This window comes from Monodelphis domestica, chromosome 2 (genome assembly GCF_027887165.1).
Source record: "Monodelphis domestica isolate mMonDom1 chromosome 2, mMonDom1.pri, whole genome shotgun sequence".
In the NCBI taxonomy this organism is placed as follows: domain Eukaryota; kingdom Metazoa; phylum Chordata; class Mammalia; order Didelphimorphia; family Didelphidae; genus Monodelphis; species Monodelphis domestica.
In genome coordinates this window covers 273,931,005-273,954,369 of record NC_077228.1, presented here as the reverse complement: position 1 = coordinate 273,954,369, position 23,365 = coordinate 273,931,005, and the positions used below count along the sequence as shown (strand labels likewise).

The 23,365-nt window shown below is 38.6% G+C and overlaps 2 protein-coding genes across 4 annotated transcripts in view; one reads left to right on the top strand and one right to left on the bottom strand.

Moving 5' to 3' along the window:
• Positions 1–16,317, bottom strand: part of MAPK14 (mitogen-activated protein kinase 14) — a 94,210-nt gene extending 77,893 nt beyond the window's left edge. The window contains exon 1 of one of the 2 annotated variants that reach the window (XM_001369904.3): positions 15,447–16,317. In XM_001369904.3, coding sequence (XP_001369941.1) covers positions 15,447–15,562 — 116 coding nt within the window. In that variant the 5' untranslated portion in view covers positions 15,563–16,317. The remainder of the gene's footprint in view (positions 1–15,446) is intronic. The other variant, XM_001369934.3, reaches the window with a different exon arrangement.
• A 2,685-nt stretch (positions 16,318–19,002) lies between these two features.
• SLC26A8 (solute carrier family 26 member 8) overlaps positions 19,003–23,365 on the top strand; it is a 227,765-nt gene continuing 223,402 nt past the window's right edge. The window contains exon 1 of one of the 2 annotated variants that reach the window (XM_056818124.1): positions 19,003–19,050. The gene's annotated coding sequence lies outside the window, so the exon portion shown is untranslated. The remainder of the gene's footprint in view (positions 19,051–23,365) is intronic. The other variant, XM_056818123.1, reaches the window with a different exon arrangement.

Genomic DNA, 23,365 nt, shown 5'->3' with positions numbered 1-23,365 from the left:
TATAGGAGCAATTTTTTTTGGTCTTTTTATACCAGTGCCTAGCACGCTGGTACTTAAAATATCTGTTGATTTCTATCATATAAAGTTTACGCTTATATTAAAAGCAACAAGGTGAAAGGTTATTTTTTCTTACTGTTAGCATATTATATATGATAATATAAAATAAAATTATTTAGAACATCACTATATGGGAGTATGGCTATAAGTAAGTTTTATTCAATTATTCCTAAGGAAGCACTTGTTTTTTGCAGGTCTGGATTTAAGCATACAGAAGGTCTCTTTCTGCTTCAGTGTAAAGTGTAAGGTCTAAGAAAATAACAGGAAATGAATTCAGCATTCATCCTTTTCCTAGCACTAAGTCCAGGTAAGGAAGAGTAAACAAGAAACCATCCCTAAGAAGCTAGTACTCTGCTGCAGGTCCTTAAAGGTGATCCATCTCCAAGATGAAGAACAATGAGAAAGTATGTCTTGTGCAAAAGTGAGGAAATAAAGGGAAATGAAGAGCTCAATTTTCAATATGTTTAGTTTCTGGAACGGTTATCATTCTGTAGACATTTGGCCAAATGAATGAGCTGGAGATACAGACTTGGAATAATACACCTTTGCCTCCTTTATAGGATTGCTCCGTACAAATGTCAGTTATTATCACTTTAAGTGTCCTGGTGAAAACTGAAAACCTACTGGTTTATTTATCAGTACCAAAGGAATGAACATATACACAGAATAGCTCTTAAAAGTTAATTGTGGATTAAACCAAGAGTTAAAAAATTCTGGAAGAACATGAGACCGAGGAGTTAAGAAAAAACAGAGATAGGAGGAAAGGTATAGTGTTTTAAGGGGGAAGTGGTCACCATATTAAATGTAGTACTAAATATGTAAGATTTTTCAACTTTGGCTGACTGAGAGGAGATATGTATGACTCTGAAATATGTCACTGCATAAAAATTCCAAAGTTAGTTTTGGGAACTGTCATGAACATATTTTAGGAATTTTAGATAATACCTCAGATTTTACCAAAATACATTGTTCCTTTTACTGTATTAGCAAGGAGCAAATAGCATGAATCCTGTCAAAATTACTAATTATGATCTTAAAACTATTTCAAAACAACTTAATTCAAATAGGATCCTATATAGAAAGGCTGGAACTAAAGAAAAGTAAGAAAAATGTTATTACAGTTTGGATAGAGACAAAAATCCACCAGAAAGAAAAGAAACAATCTTTAATAAATCATTTCTCTTCTTTGCCTAAATTAATGTGCACATTAAGTAAAACAGTAAATAGCAAGCAAGGATCAGAAGTAGAAAGGGATACAAGGATGTCATATCAGCACCAAAAATACCATCTATCTAGATATAACGTTCAGTAAAATATCAAATATACTCTTTTATTGAGGGGGGAAGGGCAGGGAACCATACCAGAAGCATGACCTGACCATTATAAAAACAAAAAGATTTTGTGCCCAACAGTTCTCTCAGCATCTAAAATTATTTACTGACTTTTCTACTAATAAATCCTGTTAACTATATATGCCCAGAATATATGCGGAAAGGTCCTAAACTTGATTTTTGGCTGTGTGGCCTTAGAAAAGTCACTTAACATCTTGGATCCTCTGTTGCCCAAAATGTAAAATGAGGATTACATTTACCACATCACAGGACTATTAAAAAGATCACAATGTGACAATTTAGATCAAACATGTTATAAAGTGAGTTAGTATGTGTTGCTCCTTAAAGAAGCTCTCACTACAGGGAAACTACCTTTATCTTACTCTCATCCTTTCAAATGTTTGGTTTATCAGGACAGCAGCTATCAATATCTACTGCATTAGAGGATAGTTTATCCCTCACAAATAACTCTCTGTGATCTTGGCCAAGTCAGCCATGGAGGCAGTCAAATATTTATCAAGTGATTGCTTACTATAAGCTCCAGGCACTGGACATATAACATCAATGATCCAGGCCAGTGATGGTGAACCCTTTAGAGGAGTGCTGGGTGCACCCTGCCCCCACTTACCCCACACAGGAAAGGAAGAGAGGACAGCCATTAGGCTGCTGAGCAGAAGAAATAAGGAATATCCTCAGTGAGGGTAGAGAGGGAGGGGAGTGGCCTGAGCACTCTGCTCCCCTCCAGCTCTGCCACCTGTGAGATGCCCATTTTATCCCTGTGCACTCCCATTGGGCTGCTGAGCAGAGGGGAGGGGCATGTGAAACAATGTCATCAAGCAGGGTGAAGAGGGGAAGGGGAGAAGCTCCAGCCAAGTCCCTCTGCCTTTCTGGTAACAAACTGGGGGGTGCCTTGTACCCACAGAGAGTGCTCTGTATGACATCTTTGGCACCCATGACATAGGTTCGCCATCATTGATCTAGGTGATACTCCAGAATGAGTTCTGATAGGGGAAGACAAAATGCAAGTAACTACTCACAATCAAGTCATTTTGCCACCTTTTTTAGTTTTCTCACCAATAAATAAGAGGGGAGGGGGGAGAGAAGGACTAAAATAGTGGTATCAAACTCAAACCAAAAAAAAAAATCCTTATAGGCCACATATTGACTTAGAAAACCTCAAATTAATATCATCTGTCTTACTGCATTTCTATTTATTTCATTAAACATTTCCTAATTATGTTTTAATCTGGTTCAGCTAAATTAAACAAATTTGGTACCTTTGGAATAGTCAATTCCACCTCCAATCTTCCAGGATTTCAGGACTCTAACCCTAACTACTGTATACAGAAGAGGTTCCAATGCACACAGCAGGTTTCTCTGTTGAGTAGGACTCCTCCCAATAGGACCAAATAAAATGATATTTGTAAAAAACACAGTGCGGTGCCTGGCACATAACAGGGGCTACATAATCCCCCTTCCCTTCCTAAGAACATGGTATTAAATTTAACTTGAATTTGATACTACAAACAACAAGGACCCAAAAAGAGGGTTTCCATAGCAAGTTTGCTATTCAGTATGAGAAGAACAATTTAAATTTTGTCAATACCATTCAACACAAATTGGAAAAGAGAAAAACTAAAGATGGAAGAGCTGAGAAACACATTTGTTGGACCAAGTTTAAGATCATTTAAGCCTAGATAAGCATTTATCTAGAGAAATAAAGATGATGTTAGGAGTGCTATGATTAAACCAACAGTAGCCAGATTTAGTATTTTGTGAGTCATTCAGGTTTTCAACTTCAGTGTCACTTTCCCCAGCTCCTCATTCCTACTTTCTCCCATCATCTCTGATATGGGCTGCCTCCTCTATATTCAGGGAACCACTCCCACAATTCAGGCCCCCACCCCCTCCAGACAAATGCAATAACTTCCTAATTGATATTCCTAATTCCTAAGTCTCTCCCCACAGCTACCAAAGTAAGTTTCCTAAAGAGTAGGAATGCCTGTGCCACCCTTCTACTCAATAAATTCCAGCAGCTCCCCATGATATCCCAGATAAAATGTAAAATCTTATTTGGCATTTAAAGCTCTTCCCAACCTCCCCTTTCTTCCCATTCCAGTTCTTCTAAATTTTATTCCTTTCCATATACTTGATAATCCTGCTACATGGAGCTTCCTACTCTTCCTAGCACAATACTTCATTTCCCAATTCTGACTTTGCAGGGACTGACCTCAATGACAATTCTCCTTCCTCATTTCTCTTCAACATTCTTGGGTTCCTTCAAGACTCAGCTCAAATCCCACTGTCTACAAAAGGCCTTTCCCAGCCTTCCCATCTGCTATTGCCTTACCCTCTGTAATCACCTTTCATGAGTTCTATCTACATCTAATTTGTACTGAGTTATTTGTCTATTCCTTTCCCCTTTTAGAAAATGAGCTTTTTGAGGGCAGGGGCTGTTTCTGCCTCTATTTGTACCCCTAGTGTTTAGTTCAAGGCCTGGCACATAGCAAGTAATAACAAATCCTTTCTGACTGGCATCATTCCCCTCTATCATCAGGTTGTATAGATATAATTGCTATTCCTCACACCTGGCACTTCAGATCTAGTCTCTGAGCCTTTTGTATTGGCTGCTCCTTGCATCTGGAATGCTCATTTGCCTCTCAGAATCTAAGATTCCCTCCTACTTACTGTCTATGCATTCTTGTATATACACCTTTAAAATGTACTCCAGGGGTAGCCTTTGCTTTTTGTTTCCCAAGTACTTAAAGGAGGGGCTGGCAGTAAGCACTTCAAAATGCCTACTGATAAACTGGTCTGTCTAAATTTGTATAAGAGGAAAATAGTTATGGTAAAGTTTGTTTGGGGAATTAGGCTACTTCTCCCATAATAAAAAGAGAAGTTATAGGAAAGAGTTCTCAACTCCTGGTATGAACTAATTTCATTCTAAGATAAGGACATCCACAGTGGTGCATTCAGAAGGGAAGAGGATTTAAAAGGTTAATAAAGTTACTTTAGATATAGTCTCAAGCACAGTTCAAGGGTCTAACTCCTTTATCTACCTTCTTTCCCCAAAGCTTAATATTTCTTTACTTCTCAACACATCAAACAAAAAATTCTGGTCCCTTATTTTTGACTGCTGATTTAATCACTATTTGTTCTGAATCATATCACTCAACCTGTCTTCTTTCCTTCCTCCCATCTCCCACACAATTTGATTCTGCCTGGTATGCCACTTAAAAACTAGGCTTGAGGGATGTCCTTCAATTGGGGAATGGCCGAACAAATTATGGTATATGTTGGTGATGGAATACTATTGTGCTAAAAGGAATAATAAAGTGGAGGAATTCCATGGACACTGGAACAACCTCCAGGAAGTGATGCAGAGCGAGAGGAGCAGAACCAGGAGAACATTGTACACAGAGACTGAAACACTGTGGTACAATCGAAGGTAAGGGACTTCTCCATTAGTGTCAATGCAATTTCCCTGAACAATCTGCAGGGATCAAGGAGAAAAAAAACACCACCCACAAGCAGAGGACAAACAGGAAGGACAACATCTTGACTACAGGGGTGGAAGGGATATGATCTAGGAGAGACTCTGAATGAACACCCTACTAGGGAAACAATTAGCATGGAAATGGGCTGAGGGTTGAGGACTCCTGTGATACCCAGAGGAATCCCGCATCACCAATGGGAGGGGTGGGGGGAGGTAAAAAAAGGTGACCTTTGTTTCTAATGAATAACGTTTGAAAATGACCAAATAAAATAGTGTTTAAGAAAAAAAAAACTAGGCTTGAAGAGATGAATAGATAGAAAGGCAGCTTTAGGTAATCAAGGCCAAGATAGAGAAAGCAAAGAAGCAAAACACAAGAGAATATCAAAGCAACCCCATGAAAACCTTATGAACATGCCAGAGGCAATATAAAAGGAACCTGGATGTCCATGTATTATTAACATTATTTATAATATAGCATATTACACAGATATACATATATAGATAGTACATTATGATTTTCAAATTCATACTCAAATACATACAAATATGATCCTCATAACAATCCTGTTAGGAAGATAGGACAGGCATTATTTATCCCTCTTTTTATAGATTAAGGACACCAAGGTTGAGAAAAGTTCAACAATTAGCCAACATCACATCACTAATTAGCTACAGTCAGTATTGGAACCCACATTTTTTAAATCTCTCCAGGGAAGCCAATACAAAAAAATGAATCCAAACCTTCTTGACATTAATCTAGTACTCATTTAAAAGAAATAATTCAGCATTTACTAAGTGTTCATTATACAATAAGATGCTTTTCCCACTGTTATTTCATATATAGTCATATGGACTATAAGCTCTGAAAGGCCATCAAGAAATACTTTTTTGATGGGTCTGGCAATATTGTGGATTCAATGGCAATGTTCTCAAAGTCCAAGTTTAAGATCCAGAGGGAAAAGGAGTAATTTAAATTAACATGAGCCTACATGTTCAGGGTCTAAAGTTAAGCAAGCAGCAGGCCTAGGAGAAATAAACATTCACTCATGACCTTTTTGTTATGTTGTCATGGGAATCTGTGTTTGCAAGGGAACTGAGAGTTATTTGCTGCAAACAGATGATGGTGTTCTCTTAGTCTAGAGATAAAGGAAGCAGTTAAAAGGAGGTGGGATTGGCTGGGAATGAGGAGTAGTATTGTCAAAAGAAAGCAGAACAATTCAAATTGGTGTCTTTTGAGGGATTGGTACAAATTGGTGTACTTTTACATGTAAAATCTTTTTTAAATTAGCAGAGTTAAAAAAAATTCTCTGGGGCAACAAAGAAGCAGTGAACAGGTTAGAACATTCTGTTCCCTTTTTTCCCACAATTAGTCTAAATCACTATGGTGGAATGGAACAAACACCAGACTAGTGGTTAAAAAACCCAGGTCTGAGTCTCAGCTCAACTACCTATGTATGAGTTGTGTTATTTTAGCTCTGAATTCATTTTTTCATCTATAAGCTGGGGATAAGAGATTCATCCTAACTACCTTACAAGGCAAATAAAATAATGTATACAAAAGCATTTTATGTAAAATATAAAGTGCTATATAAGGTATTGTTAAAAGAGAAAGAGAAGAAATAAATATTCAAAGATTACTGATGTGAAGAGTAGACTGAGTAAGAGCTAATGTTGGGGAAATCGCTTTAACTAAGGGAGAAGACAGACAGCAGACCAATGAAAGGCTGAGGGGAAAGGAAAAAAAACTGGAAGGGCATAAAGAAGCATCTAACAGATAGTTCAACTAACATTTAAACTCTTTTCTTTTGCAAATTGCTCCAGGACCAATGCAGAAATTCCACTCCTCATCTAAGTTAGTGATGAGCAACCTTTTGAGCTTGGTGTGTAAATTCTCCAAAAAACCATAGCATACTCAGGTGGTGTGTCACTTCAAGAAAAAAACCCATAATTGCGTGATATTTATAATGTAAATAACAAAAATGTATAATTGTATAACTGCATTCAATAAACCAAAAACTAATTATTTAACTTAACTGCTTAGAGACTTCTTTGTTCATCTGTCATTTGGTTTCTTTTGTTAGTCTTGACATTATTTAACAAGTGTGGGGTGCTGTGAACTAAGATAAGTGAGGGGGAGGGGGACTTTTTTTTAACTAACCTGCCTACTAGTGACTTTTTTGTTGCTAAATTTCATAGGTTAAATCTTCAATTGATGTTTAGTATTTTGTACACTTCAAGCCCAAGCAAGTGCTACTAACTTCTTCTGTCAATCTGTTTCTTTTGTTGGTTTTGATATTAACTGCCTACTGTCCTCCTCCCCATCCCCATGGGAGCCCCATGTGTCCCAGATGAAAGGTGCGCTTTGCTGGTTGCCGTCACCCCCCCCTCCCCCATATCCACAGCCATAGCTGTGGGTGGGCAGCTTCTGGCCCTGAGATGCATGTCATCGAAAATGTCTATGCATGTCATAGATTCCTTTCTCCTTCTTAAAACCTGGAAAAGATAAATTAACCCACTAACCCAGGGAAGGAGCTGGCTCTCAAAGGAGGGTAGGCTCCCAACAAGAACTGATGGTCCAAAACAGCTAGACAAGTGGTCTTAAGCAGGCAACATCATAGCTAGAAATAAAAATAGAAAAGAGGGGAGGAATGGGAACAGAAAAAAGTCCAACTAAGAATCTTATTTTTCACCTTCGGCTGGAATGTCCAAGAGGACCAGGGCCAAGGTAAAGTGATGGTTCAAAGTTACTATGCTCTGGAGTAGTGTCCCACTTTCTATAGCCAAGCCACTCTGAATTTAGAGGGGCCAATGTCACATATTTAAGATTTCTATCCTCATTATCTATGTCTTCCTCTCCCACTGTAAATTCTTAAAAATTAGGGTATTGATCCATTTGGAGGAACAGAAGTACAGTGGATAGAACTATGGATCTAGAGTCAGGAAGACATGAATTCAAATACAGCTTCAGTCACTTAGTAGTTAAGTAACTGGAGGCAAGTCACTGTCTGCCAGGCAGGGTGGCTCTAAAGCACTTTGTAAACTTAAAGAGCTTTAAAAAAATCCAGGTGTTATTATCATCATATACTTAGTACTTAATCCATTTAGGAAATGTGAAGAAGCACTATTTAGCAGAAGCGATGGTAAGTTAAAAAGCAGCAAAACACACTGCAAACTTCCTCAAATATCTGTAGCTGTTAGAATGGCTGAGGGGTATTACTGCAATTGGCCAATTTAAGGAGAAAGAACTTGGAAACACTTAATACACTAAAATACTTTAAGGTACCCAGAAATAGCAAAGAAATAGAAACAAAGTAGATGTCAGTTGACAGGGAAATGGCTAAACAAATGAGGTAATAAGAATGTAATGGAGTATTACTTTGCATATGAAATGACAAATACAGAAACAAGTAAACTTATATGAACTGATGCAGAGTAAAGTAAGCAGAATCAATCACACAGTGACTACAACAATGTAGAAAGAACAACCACGAAATAGTCAAAAATAAACCTTGCAAAATTATAAAGAAGTGCTATAAAGACACAAAAATATGTGTTGCACATATTTTCAGGCTTTTTCAATGTATTGAGTTATGCTGATTTATCTTTTGTCTTTGAAAATATTATTTGCTATATCAGATAGCTCTCTGGAAGGGAGAGGGATACTGGTAAAAACTGTGATGGGGTTTAAAAAAACTGTATCAGAGCAGCTAGGTTGCCCAGTGGATAAAGCTTTGTTTCAGGAAGATTCATATTCCTGAGTTCAAATTAGGCCCCACCACTTCCTAGCAGTGTAACCTGGGGCAAGTCACTTTAACCCTGTTTGCCTCAATTTTCTCATTTGTAAAATAAACTGGAGAAGTAAATTGCAAACCACTCCAGTATTTTTACCAAGAAAAATCCCAAATAGAGTCACTTAGAGTCTAATAAAACTGAACAAACTTGTTTGTTGCTTTTTAAAAACTATGTCAATAAAACTTTTAAAATAAAGCAGTAATACACTGGAGACTTGCTATATAGTTTATGAAATGGGAACCCATTTTCTAATAGTGTCCTTTTAGCATCTGTAGCATACCAGGCATGGAAGTACGGTTGATGTATTTAAAACTTGATCAGAGCAGTTAATGATCAATGTATAGGCAGTTCTAAGGGCAAGAGAATTCCTGGGCCTAAGCCACAAAAGCTTTGCCCTCACCTGGTCAAACCTCATTCCTCTGAAAAGCACAGGTCAGGTGAATCCCCACCTACTCTGATCTTGTCATTATCTATGCTACCAATGAGAATCAACTATGCTTTGTTACATATTCATTCATCCTCAGGATCCACAATAAAACCTGGTCCCTCCTCTTGTTTCCTGCAACCTTGAAGTTCTCACTACTGTCTTTCTCTTTATCTTTCCTAAGGCCACTCTTGGCCCGTGTTTTCTATCTCGGAATTCTTACTTCCACGTGTCAGCATATTTCTCACATTTTCCTTTAATTATCTTTCCAAGGAAAATGTTCTCCGGGATTCATGCCTTCCCTTGCTAAAGATTTGACTTGTCTGTGTCCTTTATTCTTCACCCATTTTCTCAGACTCCTTGCTCCTTCTTGAGCCCAAACCCACAAAGGAAAATTCTTTTTATAACAGTCACTGGACATCTGTTATAGCATCTCTGAGCCATTTAGGTTCAGAATAAACCATCCTTATTCCAAATTCTACAGTATAAGAAGATGCATTTGTTAAGTGTTTATTATATATCAGGTATATAATGCTAAGCACTGAGGATAGAAAGGAAAAAAACAAAAATAGTCTGTACCCTCAGGGAGCTTTCATGGGAAAAGGAGACATTTATAAGATACAGACTAGATGGAAGGTAACTTTAGAGGGAAAAGCACTAGTACCTGGGTTCAAGGATGGGAGAAGGCACCAAGAATGACCTCCTGCAAAAGTTATTATTTAAGTTGAATCTTAAAAGAAAGCAGGGATTCTGGAGTTGAGAAGGGGAAGACATTCCAGTCATGGGGTGTGGGAACAGAGCATTAAATGTTGTGTGTGAGGAAGAATAGTTATGCCAGTATGGCTGAACTGTCAAGTGTATGGAGAGAAATAAAGGAACAAATGGAAAAAAAGGAAGAAGCCATATTGTGAAGAGCTTTAAATAAAAGAGAACTTTATATTCAATCCCAGGTATCACAGGAGGCTATTGGAGCTGACCTAGTGTCTTTGTGGGGAAAGGAAAGAAGAGAATAACAGGGTCAGATCTGCCCTTGAGGAAAATCACTTTGACAAACATATTATTAACTTTTATTACACATTATAAATACCCATATTGATGTGATCACAGATCCAAAGAAGTATCAAAATATTTTCATCTTTATATAAATCTAAACACAGAATTCATAAACTTGGCCATTACTTCCATTTGTAATGATGTAAGATCAGAAAAAAAGATTCAGGTCTTTGACATTAAGTTTCAGTTCTGATTTATCAATCTGAGAGAAGATTAACTTCAGACATAATAATAATAATGGTATAATCATTATAATGGTAACAATAATCATAATAATGGTAACTTGTTGAGTAGAAATGATGACCTTTTGCTTTATTGATTGTACTAAAACCTTTTGATAGGGTGGATCACAACAAATTGTGGCCAATCCTCAAAGAGGATTGTACCAGACTATTTTACTTGTCTCCTGAGGAACTTGTATGCAGGTCAAGAAGCAACAGAATTGAATATGGAACATCAACTGGTTCAAGATTGGGAAAGGAGTTATCAAGGCTGTATATTGTCACCTTATTTATTTAACTTATATGCAGACTATATCATGCAAAATCCCAGGCTGTACCAATCAAAAGCCAGAAATTAAGTTTGCTTAGACAAATATCAACAATCTTAGATGTGTAGGTGATACCACTCTGATGACAGAAAGTGAAGAATTAAGTCTCTTGATGAGTATGAAATCTGCTTGCTCCAAAGAAAAGGTATGGAAAATCTGAACAGCATACTAAACAGCACAAACATCATCTTGCCAAAAAAGGCGAGTATATAGTCAAAGCTAAGGTTTTTCCAGTTAGTGATGTTTGGTTATGAGTTGGACTATAAGGAAAGCAGAGCAACACAGAATAAATACTTCCAAATTGTGGTGCTGGAGAAGACTCTTGAGAGGCCCTTGGTCAGCAAGGAGATCAAATCAATTGATACTTAAGAAACTAATCCTGACTATTCATTAGTAGGTCAAATCCTGAAACTGAAGCTTAAATCCTTTGGGCACATAATGAGAAGACAGGACTCAATAGAAAAGACCTTGATGGTGAGAAAGATTGAAGGGGATAGCAGAGGATGAGATAGATAGATAATGTCATGGAAACAATGAACATCATTTTGGATAGTGTGAAGAACAGAAAGACCTGAAAGAGTATCATCCATGGGGTCAGTCATAAAGAGTGGGACAAGACTGAATTGAAAAATAACAAATAGTGACCTAATCTTTCCCCAATTCTGTCTGAAGTAGAAAGGATGAGACTGGCTTGCTCCTATCACAATTTTATTAGAAGGGACCAAGCTTGAGAACAGCAAGCAACCTCTCTCCTCACAGAGGGACATCTTGGGATCATACTGCATATGAGATACAGGAAGACACACCACAACTGCTGAGGCTCAGCTGTTGAAGCTCAAACAGAAATGATTCAACCACAGTACCACTAAGAAGCCAGCCCCCTATCCTTTCCTTCAGGGATAAAAAAGAGAGGGAAAAGGAGAAGAAAAGAAATAGAAGAGAGGGAGAAAAGTAGAAGGGGAGAGCAACATATACATGCAAAAAGGAAAGAGGGAAGTAGAAGTGTGTCTAGAACCTGAATTCTCTGTATATAGGGCTCACAGATGTGAAATAGGCATACACAGCTTAGGAAGGCAAGGCAGTTTTTGACTGGGTTTGAATCTCAGCTCTTTGACCTGGGACAAGTCCCTTAATTTCCATGGACCTCAGTTTCCTCATCTATAAAGTAAATTGGCTAAATGGGATGACATTTAGGTCCCTTTCACCTCTATATCTATGACCCTACCTCATGTTTTAAAACACTGTTGGCATAATCAGCTCTTAACATTTTAAAAGAATTTCACTTTACACACAACATGTCTGATCTGTATCATATCTATTCCATAGAACAAGGGATACCTTATAGGTATTACACTTACATAAAACAAGTATTTCCCACTAATGCCTTACTGCCACCAACTGCATCCATAACTTTGCTCCAGCATTTTCCCATTGGTTTCAAAGAGAACTTAGTTAAGAATACGCGTACTGTTCAGTGCACATTCATGAGGTCTACTGAAAAAATTCAAATAAATCTCCTATTAACTGTTGTTGCACCAACATCAGATAAACAGACTAGAATATCATAATTAAACATCCTTCTTTTAAGAGATCTGTATATTGTTTTTTTGCCAGAATCTTGCTTATGCTCTAAGCTACATAAATATATCTCCAAGTGCATTACCAACTATAGATTCTATTTTGCAAATATGAGCTACCTACTGCCTAGTTTATCAATCTCAATTATACCACAAGAGATCTGAAAAGTTGTGCACTAAAGAAAAGGAATTTGAGTTCCTGTTTATATTTCCTTAAATTCACCACTAAGATTCTCCCCTTCTGTCCCAAAACCACAAAATCAATGCTTTGCAACAACACATTCTTAACAATTTTGCTTCATTTCCCCATACAGACAATGCATAAAGTTCCTTAAAATGGCAAGTCAGTTCCCTTTAACTTTCAAAATGGAAATATCTCTATAAAACCCCAAATAAAATTCTCCTTCCTGAGTTTGATTCTTGGATCTTTGATTTATAATCTTTTATTCCTATGCAGATTGCTATTTGCTTTTTTATATGAAGAAATCTTTATTCTAAGAAATCCACAATGTGACTGAAAAGTAACTAGACAAAAAAAAACCCCATCATTCAATAATTTTTTGCATTTATATGAATCTTCGAAATAGTCACCCAGGGAATCCACAGTTATTTCAATGTTTCTGTCAATGCTCAAAACATTACTGGAGTTTTTCAAACTGCCTTTAGTCAATTTAAGAACCACAAAAAAAAAAAAAGCTTCAATGCTTTATAGTTATACAAAGCTTTTTTAACCAAAAATAGTTATCTCCCAGGTTACTCACATTACTCACCAGAAACTTATCTACAAATGAAAAAGTTGTAGTTAGTATTCTCAAAGGATGAAAATTTGATACAGCTGAAAATATTCACAAGAATGTATTCTGATGGATAATTTCCAAAGAAGAGCTCCAAATGCGTTGCAAGAGCATACAGACTGTCAAAGTTTTGAAGAGCTTGCTCTGAAACTCTTTGAATGTATGTTTTAATCATTTTACTTTAAAGGCACAGCTCATAAATTAAGCTAATCATTGGCTGTAGTAGTTAACACCAAACCAAATAATATACTCTAGTTATAGAATAAAACCTATTAAAAAACAAATGCTGTTATGAAGAAAAACTAGATGAGAAAATAATTTCCAATTCTCAGCAGAAACTTAAATACTTCAAGAATAAAATATCAGCACTAAGGAATTTAAATAGTGCCTAAAATTTATTTTCATGGGAGTTGTCTAGATCTGTAAATCAATTTGTCTTTCTCAATCACTGGACAGTTTACTTCATGCAGAACCGTTAATGTTCAGAAAAGAAGCCACATTCAAGAACAATTCTATCAGATAGATTCTTCTGTTCAATAAAACTAGTTCATTGTGTATAAAATCACTCAATAAATAATGTTGGTTGGGAACAAAAATCAAACTCATTAAGATCAATTCATTTAAGATGGACCAAATGACCCAGGAAAGAGGCATTATTCACACTAAAAAAATTTTAAATGGGTAAATATAAACGTTTTCAGAAAAGAGATTGTTTTAATTCATTGTGTAAAATGAAAATTTTCATTTGGAAAGAATGCAAAAAAGATGTAGAATATTGTACAATCTCTACATATATCAAACAGTCTGAGCTTGAAAATGCAATATGATCTGTTGTTGGATGCAATTGCACAATCTCAGTTTCAGAGCAAATTCTACCAAACAGGAAATTCACGATGTGACTCTAAGGAACACAGGAATCATGTTGAAGGAGTGTGCCAAAGATGAACATTTCCTAAAAACAGAAATTATTTGCCTAACATGAAATTATTTCATCAAAAAAAATTTAAATCATATATGTACATAACGCGAAAAAAAACCCAGAATCATTGCCTATTAACATCCCAGGCCAAAATTATGACAAATTTCAAGTCCACAATTCATCTTATGGTATAAAATTTTGGCTTTCATTAGCTAGAAACATAATTAAAATGAAAGATAATGGTTAGCTATGAAGGGAAATGTTTGAACTGAGAGAGAATAAACATTTGTTGGAAATATTGAAGAAGAAGCTTTGATTTTGGTGAAAGGCTGAATTTAAACAACTTCAGAAGTCCCTTCCAATTCTAAAAATCCAAATCCAAAAATTTAAGTATGCCAAATAAGAAATTATTATAGCATATTCTTTACACATTTACATCAAAGCCACTGACCTCTTTCAAACTTCTCCATTTTCTTGTTTCCTTGATGCAAACCATTCTGCACCTGTTTTCTTAGCAGTAAATGTGGATAGTTCTGTATACACTAATAACTGTACCAAGATATGGAGCAAAACTGTAACTCATGTCACTGTGGATGGCCATTTTTCATTTTAGGGATGTCACACTGGGCCCATTTCCCAGAGTTAAATGAATTTTTTTTTTCAAGAACGTTATAATGTTTGAATTTTTAAAATGCTTGCAATTACCCTACAGTTAATATGCCTTCTTTTCATTAAAAAGGGGAAAAAATTAGCTTCTAACCAGCTCAGGTGCAGTCAACACTAAAACTATATGGCTTTCAGAGATGTATTAAAATTGTCATGCACAAAAGGTTGCTAACAAGTGAAACTTAGTCAAATATGTCTATTTGTGAAAACTCGATTTATCTGATCAACAGATGTTTGCAAAAAAGCCTATATCCAATTTTTGTTTTTGGTCCTGTCGGGCACAAACCCAACAACACGTCTTAATAATTCTTCCATTCTTAGGCAGCTTCCCCATGTTTAGCCTGTCTATAACTCGTGCCAATCTGACACACAGCGGGGGCGGGTGGGAAACGGGCAGGGACACTCGCTGAAGCTAGAGATCAATAAAGAGCAGAGCCTGCATGCCGCTTGTGGGACTTCCTCAATAAGTTGCTCTCCCATTCCCACCTTCCCCGCAGTCCTACCGGGTGGGGGGAGGGGGGCTGAAGCGAGAGTTCCCCGGAGGAGGCAAGCGGGGCAGTGTGGTGTCCAACCTACTAATGCAATTTGCTTTATGTACGTGCAAACACGAGTTGTCATAACCTTGCTCGGCTGTGCAAGAAGGGGACATGGATGTGCAGGAGAGGGTATGCGAGAGGGAGAAATACCCTGTCGGGGGGGAATTCCTGCCGCTTGGTGCATCCCTGAGCGCCTGGGAGGCAGTCTGGAAACTCCGGCCCCGTCCCACCCTCCAGCTTGGGATACTCACCATACGGACCCATAGGCGCCCGAACCTACTGGGGACAGGTTCTGGTAGCGCTCGGGCACCTCCCAGATGGTCTTGTTCAGCTCCTGCCGGTAGAACTTAGGCCTCTCCTGAGACATCTTCCACCGACGGCTGCAGCGAAGGGGAGGGAGCCCAGCAGAAAGCCGGCCAGCGCCTCCGCCCGCCCGGGTGAGGCTCCCCCGCAGCCTCCCGGTGACCCGCAGGTGCTGCCGCTGCCGCGACGGCTCCCCCAATCCCCGCTAATCCCTGCTCTCGCAGTCGCTGTCAGCCTGGGGCGCGCGGCGACTCTGCCCACCCCCAGGGGCCCTAGTCACAGGCAAGGGTGGCTTCTCGCACCAAGGCCCTGGGACTGCGGCCGCCTTCCTGCTGTTACCCTCCACTGCACGAAGGCTGGAGAAGGGACGAAAGCGCTGGGTTTCTTTGCCTGACGGTGGTGGCTGCAGCAGCGGCAACAGATCTGACTCGGACGGCAGATCCCGCGCCAGCTGCGGCTCCAGCTCCTGCAAAACTGCGAGCTCCTCCCCTCCCCCCCGCAGACGGGAACTCCTGGACGTGATCTCGCGAGAACCTCGCGTGGGGTGGGTCGAAGGGGAGGTCCTTCGCGAACCGAGATTTTACCCAATATGGAACCTGCTCGTGCCGGGAACCAGAGGAAGGTTAGGAATACTGGAGGGGGAGGGAAAAAGAGGAGGAGGAGGAGGAAAAGACATGTTCTCGCGAGAAGCCACTCGCCGATGCCTTTGCGTCCCTTCCCGGAGTCCTGGACTTGTTTCTCGGCAGGGCGGGAATGAGCGCCAGGGAAGCAGCTGGCGGGGCGCAGTCCCGACCGAGAAATGAGGTGACGTGGTTTGTGAAGAGGAGGCCCTGGTTCTTCCAGATCCACATTTATTGATGAGCTGAGGACCCTCGAATCCCGTCTGCCTGCTTGCCCAGGTCTAGAGAAAGAGAAACGCGCCGCCCTCTCTCGTCCCGCCTCTGCCGTGGCAAACCGCTCAAGTCTCCGTGCTAGTCGACGGCACCATCCTAGGCTCGGAGGGGCTCGAGCGATCCCTCCCGGCCCTTCCTGTCTAATGGGACTCGTTGACGGGGCGACCTGGATGTAATCCCCCGATGGATTAACCTTGGTCCTCAATTCCACAGTCATTAAGTCCCCCGAAGGCCCGGGGGAGATGCAAAACTAGTTTCTGCCTCAGACACTGTCAACGTGGGATCCAACCCATAACTTAAGCCTCAGTTTTTTCCTCCATAAAACGGAGATAAATAGCTCTTACTTCACTGGGCTGATTGTGTGAATCAGATTCAATTCCAATAAACGTTTATTAAGTGCCTACTATTTGTCAGTCACTGTGCTTAGTGCTGAGGATACAAAAAGAAGCAAAACGAAATCCCTGACCTCAGTGAACTTACAATCTAGTAGAGTTTTAACAGATTTAACATATGTGAAATGCTTTACAGGTTTAAAATGCTAGTTATGAGAATTCCCCCAAATGTCCTAGAAGCTGAAGGCCTAAGCAGGCAGGTTGCCCTAAATGAATACATAGATAGATGCCTTTAATGCAAAATTATACATGGTATGGAGAGAAGAAACAGAGAAAAGACCCTGAGCGAGTTGGAAAGATCTTCACTGGAGAAATTTATGGAAAGAAGTAGACAAGGTGAAAAGACATGGGTTGGTTGCCATCCTGATCCTTGGAGAAGTACTGAATCAGAAAGTTTCAAGCTTACTGCTATGTCATGTACCAAGAAAGGAAAAAAGTTCATTAAGGACTGAGATGATTAGGAAAGGCTTTCTGGGAGAGGTGGCATTTCAGTTGGGTTTTAAATATGGGAGGTGGGTAGCCACCATGGTTCCATGCATTGGAAATAGCTTTTTTAAAAAGATATCAGAAGTGTGAAAGAAGAAGTTTTGCAAGAAATCCAGTTTCCTGTCATAAAATTTCTTGAACTGATTTGAAGCACAGTAAGTTCAAGTTTTCCATAAAAATAGCTAACATAGAACACTAATTCTGAAGACTTTTGAAGGTTTCAAAATTTGACAGTTTCTTCATTTATGTGGGTATTGCCTACAACATTTGGACGGCAATCCATCTATGCCTTCTCATTCTGTGGAACTCATACATGTTAAATAAATCTTCTACACAGAGTGCCAGAAATTTTGAGCACTTTCCTCTTGATCTCTTGATAATACCAGTGGTACCAGTGGAACATTGATCATCCATTATTAGCTCTCAGTTTTACTTACATAACCTACCTACCTCTTGTTCCAGCCTGACTCTTTGATTTTTTTTTTCAAAATAAATTTTTATTATATTTTGTTTTTATCACTTACATTTGACGATATATTCCTCTCCTCCCAACTTAAAAAATAAAAAAGAAGAGAGAAAATGGTTAGCAAAACTGACACATCTGAAAGGTTTGACATTACTATAGTGTTCCACACATATGGTCCTAACCATGAAGTCCTCACCTCACTTTTCATATCTCTTTGGTCACTTAGATTAGTTCTTTTTCAGCATTCAGTTTTAATTGTTTTGGGTTTTTTTCCCCATTTACACTGTTGTAGTTGTGTAAATAGTTTTCCTGTTTCCATTTACTTTACTTTGCATCAATTCATATACGTATTTCTATGTGGTTCTCCTTAATCATCATATCCACTGTTTCTTACTGAAGAATCAATCAGTCATTAAACATTTATTAAGCTCCTACTATGTGCCAAGGAACTATGCTAAATACCTAAGATATGAAAAGACACAAAAGACAGTTCCTATCCTCAAAGAGGTCACAATCTAATAGGGGAGACAATAAGAAAAAATAATAAATACCTATATAAAGGAAATAATTAAAGGACTATATATAATAGAGCTTCAGAAAGGCTTCCTATAAAAATTTTGACTTAGTAAAGATTTGAAGGAAGCAAATGAAGAGGGGAGAGTAATATTTAATTATATAATATTACATATTACAATTTGTGTAATCATACTCCAATTAATGGGTGTCTACTGTGTTCCCAATTCTTTACTATCACAAATGTTATAAATATTTTAGTATACATAGAGTCTTTTTTTTATCATTGATCTCTTTGGGGAATATATGCCTAGTAGCATAATAAAGAATTGTGAGAGTTTTAGCCACTTTCTACAAATAATTCCTCCTTCCTAGGAATAATTTTGTCTCCTAAGTGTGAATTTCAAAACTACTCCACCCTATTCAGACCATTCTTTAGAAGATCTGATTTAACTATTTCCTGATCAATAACAATAGAGATACTTGGAATAACAGAATCAGGTCTTGGAAACTACAATCTCCACCCTATTCAGTGTAACAAGATTAGGAAGGGCTGCAGCAAACTCAAGATTTAATTATTTGAGAATATGGCTTTCAACAGACATGTGCAAAAAAAAGGACAGACCTCTGGGCGGTCCTAGGTCAAACTAGAGCCACCATTGGCACATGTGAGATGCAGGAAGTGAGGTAGAGAACAGCCTCTGGAGTTCTTAGGACTTCCTGTGAGGAGGGCTAGAGGCAGTTGGAGGTTGGTGCTTGGAGTTGGAGGAGCCCTTGGACTGGTTTCCTTCAGATTGGTCATGTGAGTGATAAGGACTGATCCCTTTAGACTATCTCTGATAGCCTTGGCTATCCAGGGCCTTAAAGCCCACTTTGGCTCAGCCTGAGCCAGAGTTGGTATTTAAACTTCTTTCCTTCTCTCCCTTATCCTTCTCTCTCTCTCTCTCTCTCTCTCTCTCTCTCTCTCTTTCTGTCTCTGTCTCTGTCTCTCTTTCTCTCTCCCTCTGATACTTTCTTCCTCCTATTTGTAATTAAAACACCATAAAAATTTGGCAGCTGACTTGAGTGTTTCATTTAGGAATTACATAAGTGAATTCCTTGGCGACCTTAAATTAATATATATCAGTCTTTTTTTAAAGTGATTTCAATATCTCAGTTGGCTGACCATGAAAGTCTAACGAGTTCTCTCAATAAATTTCCTGAATTTTCTTGCCTTTCACTCTACTTTCTCCTCATTCAGTAAGTACTTTTTAACAGCTAACTCAGCTTAAAGACACAGCTGCTAGAACAGGTGAGTATTAAAAAAAAAACTCTCTCTTTTCTCCTTAAACAGGAATCAGCAGTTTTGTTTTGTTTTTTTTTCCTTTTAATCTTAAAGTGCAGCTAGGTGGAACAGAGGATTGAGAGCCAGGCCTAGAGACAGAAGGTCCTAGGTTCAAATCTGACCTCAGATACTTCCCAGCTGTGTGACTCTGATAGCTAGATAGATAGCTAAATATAGTTAGCTGACCCTTGTTGATTAGCAGTGAGGAAACTCTGGAAAATGGAGCCCTTGCTTCATCTCTTGCAACAAAAACAGGTGGACCACCAGAGTACAAAGCCCATTTTCCTGCTTTGGGCTTCTCTCCTTAAATTATATAGAACACAGCTGTTTTAAATCTTAGCAACCCAAAGTCCTGGCTGGGAGAGTTGTTTCTAAATCTCCTTTCCCTTAGGGAACAACTGCCTGGATTAGGAGTGGAAAAACCTGTAGAAACTTTTGGCTTTGTCCTGCTCCCCATGTGTTTTGTGAAGACCGCTAGAAAAATAATTATTATACACACACACACACACACACACACACACACACACACACACACACACACATATAAATGAATACTACATTCTTCTACATTTATATGGCAGTTGAAGAATTAGGGACATTGAGGAATACAGGATACCTGCAATTTTTTATATTAATATGTAATGTCATTTTTGTAGTCCTCAATACTGTGTTTAGAGATGCTAAAATAAAAAGAAATTGAGGATAAAATGCAAGCCCAATTAGAAGATCTAAAATGTTTCTTACAGGATCAATTGGCAAATATCCACTCTACCAGAAACAGACCTGTTTCTGAACCTTTGAATGAGGAATTTTCCTTCCCTGAAATAGAGATGAAATACACCTTCCCTATAGCTCAGTTAACAGACTGCTTCTCTCGTGTAATGCAAATTTTGACTGAATTTAATACCCAAAACCCTTCCCCTGCAATCCCAGTTTCTCATGTTCCCTCTCCTACAGAAAACCAAATTCCAGCCCAAAGGAGATCTCGTCCTCCTAGAAAAACTTGTCCTAGTCAAATTGACCCACAGGTACAAAATTCAACTAGAGGCCTGTTTCCTCTAAGAGAAGTGCCTGAAATAAGATGGAATGGGGATGTGGTGACATTAAGACACAGGATACTGTTTACTCCCCAAGAAATAAATGAATTTACACAAATATCCCCACATATGAACAAGATCCCTTTCTAGTAACAAAAAAGATGGGAGATATATATATTTTTAGTATAATCTGTCTTACAAGGACATTGAGAACTTGCTACAGGCTTTTTTAACTGAACGTGAGAAAAATAAAATAATTGCTCATGTCAACAAAACCCAGGGGCGTAATGCAGCACATTGGCCATCTCAGGATCCCGAATGGGATTTTAACAACCCTGAGGATTATCTACAACTATACCATTGTAGAGAGGCCATGCTTATAGCAATGAGGGAATGTGAAGACAGTACAGATAAGTGGATAGAACTTGAAAAAATTAAACAAAAGGAGGAAGAAACACCCTCCAGATTCATGGATAGAATAATCAAGTTTGGGGATGGATACCTGGATTGGGACCTAACTAAAGAGAATAGCTTAAGACAAGTTAGAAGAATCTTTGTCAATAACTCTTGCAAAGCAATTAAGAATTATTTTAGAACACATTGTCGAAGATGGTCAGAGATGGACCTTGAAGAATTGCGAAAAACAGATATATATGTTTTAAAGGGAAACAAAGGAAATGAATAAAGAAATGAGATGTGTAAAAGATAAGATATCTAAATTAGAAAGTGGGCATGATAATGAAACAATGACACTTGCCCCTCTCCAGAAATCTAATTATCAATCCATTACCTGCCACTTCTGTGGGAAGAAGGGCCACAATATGATAGAGTCTAGAGCTTTTCTCAAGATTATAGGAAGGAATATACAGTTTAATAACAACTACAGAAGTGATAATTATAGAAATAAATATAATTATGACAATGAAAGCCATAACTTTAGGAATGATGACTATAGTAATAGATATTGGGAAAATGATAACTCAAATGAAATAACTCCACAACAATATATAAAAATTGGTGCATCCAAAAAATACTCGAGGTGCTAATGCCCCTCAGGGGGGTGCCTTTCAGGGGGGTGCCCAAAGAACTTCCTAAACACAATGAAGGTGTCTGGGGGAGGGCTGGGGCACAATAATCAGAGGATACAACCTTTGATTTTCCAGACCCTGATGTCCTACTTAACCCGTTGTCCCTATCCACTACCCCCCCATACTAATGAACCCCATGTTACTTTAAAGGTGGGTAACACCTATTATGATCGTCTATTAGACACTGGAACTTCCTTGTCTGTATTAAAGAGAACACTTGATTTACAATGTTATTCTGTTGGCTCAGATAATGTAATGGCAGTATCAGGAATACCCCAAAAAGTTAAAAGACTCCCCCCTAGAATAGTGTCTGTAGGACCCCTAGAGGTACAACATTCCTTCCTTTTGATGACTGACTCCCCTTTAAATTTGCTGGGGAGGGACCTTCTATGCAAACTCAGAGCCACAATAACTTGCTCCCTAGATGGTTCCTTATCATTGGAAGTACCGGAGGAATCTTTAAATTTACTTCCTGTAATTTTCTCAGAGAATCAGGAGGAAAAAGAGCATTCCACCTTTGCAATACCTGAAGATATACTGGAGTCTCTTTGGGCTACATCTTCTTCTGATGTAGGCTTACTTAAGTCGGCTGATCCTGTGCAGATAAAAACTAAATCTAGCCCACCTCCTTCCATTCCTCAGTATCCCCTCTCAAAAGAGGCAATTGAGGGAATTACCCCAGTAATTAACTCATTAATTGCACAGGGAATAATAATCCCTTGTAAATCTGAATACAACAAGCCCATCCTGCCCATTAAAAAACCAAAAAGAGGGCCTGATGGCAAACACCTCTATAGATTCGTGCAGGATTTGAGGGCTGTGAACAATCATGTTATAAAGAGACACTCAATAGTTTCCAACATAAATGCTATTATTTCTTCTATTCCTAGCACAGCTACATACTTTACAGTAGTAGACTTGTGCTCAGCCTTCTTTTCCATATCCATATATGAAAACTCAAGGCATATCTTTGCTTTCACCTGGCAGGGCCATCAATACTCCTGGAGTCATTTGCCACAATTTGCCACAAAGACAGCCCAAGCTTATTTGAGCAAATTCTGAGCCAAGATACAGATAATATAAAATTTAAAAACAGCAAATTAATCAAGTACTTAGATGATCTACTCTTGGCTTCAACAGATGTGGAAACATGTCAGGAAGATAGCAAACACCTTCTTTTGGAATTGCACAAAAGAGGGCATAAGATATTGAAGGAAAAGGTTCAGTGGTGCCTCCCTAAAGTAGAATATTTGGGGTTCATCCTGACTGCAGGTGCTTGCTTTATTTCTCCCAAACTAATTGAGAATATTCAAAATTTAAGTGCTCCTACCACTAAGAAACAGTTGAGAGCAATTTTGGGAGTAACAGGGTTTTGTAGACAATGGATTCCTTGCTATGGGGAAATTACTAAAACCCTTATAGCACTAACGAGGGATTCGGTCCCTGAACCAGAATTAGAACCAGAACACCTATCAGCTCTATCAGATCTAAAAAAGGCTATCCTGTCTGCCCCAGCTCTAGGCATCCCAGATTACAACAAGCCATTTACTTTGTATGTACATGAGTGAAGAGGGGTAGCTTCAGGTGTTTTAACTCAGACTTTGGGACTTTCTCAGTGCCCAATTGCTTATTATTCTGCCCAACTGGACCCAGTAGCATCAGGAGCAC